The sequence below is a fragment of the Triticum aestivum genome, chromosome 7D, assembly GCF_018294505.1.
Source record: "Triticum aestivum cultivar Chinese Spring chromosome 7D, IWGSC CS RefSeq v2.1, whole genome shotgun sequence".
Classification (NCBI taxonomy): Eukaryota; Viridiplantae; Streptophyta; class Magnoliopsida; order Poales; family Poaceae; genus Triticum; species Triticum aestivum.
The window spans coordinates 579777997-579782790 of NC_057814.1; the positions used below are offsets into that span (position 1 = coordinate 579777997).

Here is a 4794-nt window from a genome sequence, read left to right on the forward strand (position 1 = left end):
CTAGCCGACACTCTCCGTGATTACCTTTTCGACCCCTTTGTTCTTTACGCATGCATGATCGCGACGTTGCAACACTCGCTTGATAGCTTCCGTTCTGGTTCTTAGTAGTAGCCTTGTCTTGTTCATTGGCTGATGATCGATGAAATGTACCGTTTAGATCAATCAATAATATCCGAGGGGTTGGTATATATTCCTATATATCATTTCCACATGCATACAGAACGGAAGGTCCGAACCAGGTCACTGGTGTTTGGATGGTTGTACACCGTGATCGATAATTGGATCCATCATCGATGTGTAGTGGTCAAGTGGTGTTCTGGTGTGTAGTGTACTCATATGTATATATTGTACCTTGGTGTGACCAGATCAGCAATACCCCGTGCAGATAGCATTATTTATATCCCCACAGCATCACATTTTCAAAGTCGCTGGTAGTACATGGTTTACCAAAATGAAATAACAATCGTTGGTACATTCCTGTTGGGCTCTCATCATCGGTGGCTCGGTGCTGTACTCAATCATGCATATGAACCGTTCCTTCGAAAAAAAGTAGGTGCGGAAAACCACGCATCAACCGTTAAAAAACTAGCCGAACCCGCCGTTATATACCCCCGTCGAACCTTGAGCCCAGCATCACATCGTCTCACCAAGCAGCAGCTAGCTAAGCTAAGCCTAGCCAAAGCTTCTCTAGCTTCGGTAGTCCAGGAAACATGAGGCTCGCGGTGGTTCTCCTCTGCGCCCTGGTGGCCGTCCAGGTCGCGCTCCTCGCCGCCCCGGCGGAGGCCGGCGAGCTGGTGGTCGGGTACTACGACAAGAAATGCAGGGGCGTGGAGAACGTCGTCCAGTGGCACGTCAGGAGGGCGCTCAAGACCAACCGCCGCGCCGGTGCCGCCCTCGTCCGCCTCCTCTTCCACGACTGCTTCGTCAGGGTACGTACATTTCGTGCACGGAGCTTATGTGGTCGACATAGGTGTCTATAAAATTGACGTGCGGAGCGCAAATTTAGTTTGCAAGCACGCCAAGTTACTGGCAAAAATGAACCGAGACGGATTAGCAACGTTCGCCAACTAAACTTGTCATACTCGGAGAAAAAAATGCCGTGAGAAATGTTCATTTTGCCATGACAAAAGATCTGACGTTCACTGGGTAGTTAGGTCCATATTCCATAATATAACGATCATATGCATGCATGCAGGGTTGCGATGCCTCTGTGCTCCTTGACGCGTCCCCCGAGAACCCTCACCCGGAGAAGGAGGCGCCGGTGAACATCGGGCTGGCCGCCTTCGACCTCCTGGAGGAGATCAAGGCGGCCGTCGAGGACAGGTGCCCCGGCGTGGTGTCCTGCTCTGACATCCTCATTTACGCAGCCCGTGACGCGGCCCACGCCCTCAGCAATGGCAACATCCACTTCGACGTCCCTGCCGGGCGCCTCGACGGCCTCGTCTCCTCGGCCGCCGAGGCCCAGGCGGAGCTCCCGGACTCCACCTTCACCGTGCAGCAGCTCATCGACAACTTCGCACGCAAGGACTTCGACGTGGAGGAGCTGGTCATCCTGTCCGGCGCGCACTCCATCGGCGTCGGCCACTGCTCCTCCTTCACCGGCCGCCTCACCGCGCCGCCGGAGCAGATCAACCCGGCCTACCGCAACCTTCTCAACCACAAGTGCCACCAGGGCGCCAACCCGGCCGTCGTCAACAACGTCCGCGATGAGGACTACGAGACGGTGTCCAAGTTCATGCCCGGGTTCACCAGCCGGGTGCGCAAGATCAGCGACTTCCTCGACAACACCTTCTACCACAACAACCTCGCCAGGATCGTCAGCTTCAACTCCGACTGGCAGCTCATGACCCACACCGAGGCCAGGGGCCACGTCCACGAGTACGCCGACAACGCCACGCTCTGGGACGGCGACTTCGCGGAATCCCTGCTCAAGCTCAGCAAGCTGTCCATGCCCGCCGGGAGCAAGGGCGGCATCAGGAAGAAGTGCAGCATCGCCACCCACCCTCTCTACTAAACAAGTCGTATGCATGCATGAACAAGGTCGATCCAACGAAGAAGAGAACCTTTGCCCCTGGCGGTGTGCGGATTTCTTCAATAATCATGTGATTTTTCTGGTTCAATCCATTCTTTTGATTCCCATTGGTTGTGTATTTTATTTATGGCAACATATATGTATCACGGAAATAAAGTTACGGTCTTTCAAATGTATTACAAATGAATTTTTTTGGAAATGGAGGTATGCCCCCGGCCTCTGCATCATGAAGATGCATGCAGTCATATTATTAAAAATCCGGAAAGTACCGACAAAAAGGTCTTACAGCTCGCAAACAGAGCAGAAAAAAAGTAAACAAAAGGGAAAATACATGCTGACAAGATCAACCGATATGGTAATAAGAAGGATAAGCTCCCTAGATTCCTATCCTATTGTGTGAGCGCCATCCGAACCGGTTGAATATAGCCCGAGCTACCATCTCCCATTGGTTGCACCCAGTAACCAAAGGCTCCCTGGAGTTCATAGGAGTGAGTAAGGACCACGTACGGATCCAAGCTATAGCCCTGAAGATAACCTGCAAGAAAGTTAAATTGTGTTGTCTGTTAAAAATCATATCATTCCTGCAGTTCTATATAGCCCATAATAGTGCACATATACCAATCCGAATACGGGCCGCAGTAATCTGCTCAACTCCAGCTAACCACGTCCCAAACAAAGACGCAATATCAACTGGAGGACTAATGTTGAAGGGTATATGAATCGTTCTCCAAAGTAACTTGGCAAGTAGGCAATCAAGAAATAAGTGTTGTATTGTTTCATCATGATCACAAAAACAACACCGTGAACTTCCTACCCATCGCCTTTTAATTCAATTGTCCTTTGTGAGTATCACTTGTTTGTGGACAAACCACATAAAAGTTTTAATACGCAAAGGAACCTTGATCTTCCAAATGTGCAACGACCTTGAAAGTGGGCCAGAATTAATCAAATCCGTATAGAAAGATTTTACCGTGAAAACCCCATTCCTAGTTAACTTCCATTGCGACCCATCCGGTTGATCGGAGAGTTGAACGTCTATCAGTCTCCGAACCAAATGCATCCAGACGGTCCATCTCTCACCAACTAACAGCCGTCTGAACTTGATGTTCAAGGGAATAGTTTGAAATACCATGCCTATGTAATCCTCCTTACGTTGCACGATATTATATAGGGTGGGGTATTAAATGGCCAAGGGCGTCTCTCCTAACCATGTATCCTCTCAAAATCTTGTTGACATCCCATTGCCCACCAAGAATTTGACCCTACGAAAGTACAAATCCTTCGTTCTCATAAGTCCCTTCCAGAATGGCGAGTCAGTCAGTTGCATGGTAACCTGAGCTAGTGTCTTGGAGTGCAAATACTTATTGCGCAGGATTTGTGACCACATACCCTCCGGCTCATGCTCTAGCCTGTATAACCACTTACTCATAAGACACTTCTTAATATCTAAGTTCTCAATACCTAGACCTCCTTGGTCTTTAGGTCGGCAAAGGATGTCCCATCTCGCGAGACGGTATTTCCTCTTGGCCTCATCAGACTGCCAAAAGAAACGAGATCTACAGAAATCAAGTCGCTTTCGAAACCCTTTCGGAATTTCGAAGAATGAGAGTAAGAACATCGGCATACTAGTTAGTACTGAGTTAATCAGAACTAGCCGACCTCCATACGACATGAGCTTGCCCTTCCAGCAGCCAAGTTTTTTTAATTTCGTTCTTCAAGACACCTCCATTCTTTATTGGATAGTTTACGGTGGTGGATCGGAATACCCAAGTAAGGGTAAAGCACCTAATTCACATCCGAACAATTGTCTGTAAGTTTGTTCCTCATCTTTGGCCTTCCCAAAGCAGAACAACTCGCTCTTATGAAAGTTTATTTTTAAGCTAGACAATTGTTCGAAAAGGCACAAGATAAGTTTCATATTACGGGCCTTTGCCAAGTCATGTTCCATGAATAAGATAGTGTCGTCAGCATATTGTAGAATGGAAACTCCTCCATCAACTAGATGAGGAACCAAACCCTCTACATGACCATGCTGCTTGGCCCTGCCAATAATGACGGCCAACATATCTGCCACAATATTGAACAGAAGAGGAGACATGGAATCCCCTTGTCTCAACCCCTTATGCGTCTGAAAATAGTGACCGATGTCATCGTTCACCTTGATTCCAACACTACCCTTCTGGACTTGGGTATCCACTTGGTTCCTCCAAGCTTCACTAAAACCCTTCATGCGCATTGCCTGCTGCAGGAAAGGCCACTTTACTTTATCGTACGCCTTCTCAAAATCCACTTTGAAGATAACCCCATCCAGTTTCTTCGAGTGGATCTCGTGAAACGTTTCATGCAGCACGACTACCCCTTCCAGTATGTGTTGTCCCGGCATGAACGCTGTCTGACTAGGTTGGATCACCAAATGGGCAATTTGTGTCAATCTATTAGTTCCAACCTTTGTGAAAATTTTGAAGCTCACATTCAACAGACATATGGGCCGGAATTGCTCGATCCGAACTGCCTCATCTTTCTTAGGTAACAACGTTATCGTACCGAAGTTGAGATGAAACAACTCCAAATGACCATTGAAAAAATAGAGAAATATAGGCATAAGATCATCTTTAATAATATGCCAACATTTCTTATATAATTCAGCTGGAAACCCATCTGGTCCCGGTGCTTTATTCGGCTTCATTTGTGATATTGCCTCAAGAACCTCTTTTTCAGTAAACGGTGCAGAGAGAATATCATTCTCCTCTGTCTGTAATTGA

At 47.9% G+C, this 4794-nt stretch overlaps 1 protein-coding gene across 1 annotated transcript; it reads left to right on the plus strand.

The window, feature by feature from the left end:
- Positions 1-626: 626 nt before the first annotated feature.
- On the plus strand, positions 627-2231 carry LOC123169869 (peroxidase 2). Its single transcript, XM_044587734.1, has 2 exons — positions 627-929; positions 1196-2231. The coding sequence occupies exons 1-2, from the start codon at positions 711-713 to the stop codon at positions 2012-2014; spliced, it is 1038 nt and encodes a 345-aa protein (XP_044443669.1). The 5' UTR covers positions 627-710; the 3' UTR covers positions 2015-2231.
- Positions 2232-4794: the final 2563 nt, after the last annotated feature.

Coding starts and splice junctions, on each gene's coding strand:
- LOC123169869 (XM_044587734.1), top strand. CDS start 711: ATGAGGCTCGCGGTGGTTCTCCTCTGCGCCCTGGTGGCCGTCCAGGTC. Junction 930..1,195: donor TCCACGACTGCTTCGTCAGG/GTACGTACATTT, acceptor GCATGCATGCAG/GGTTGCGATGCCTCTGTGCT.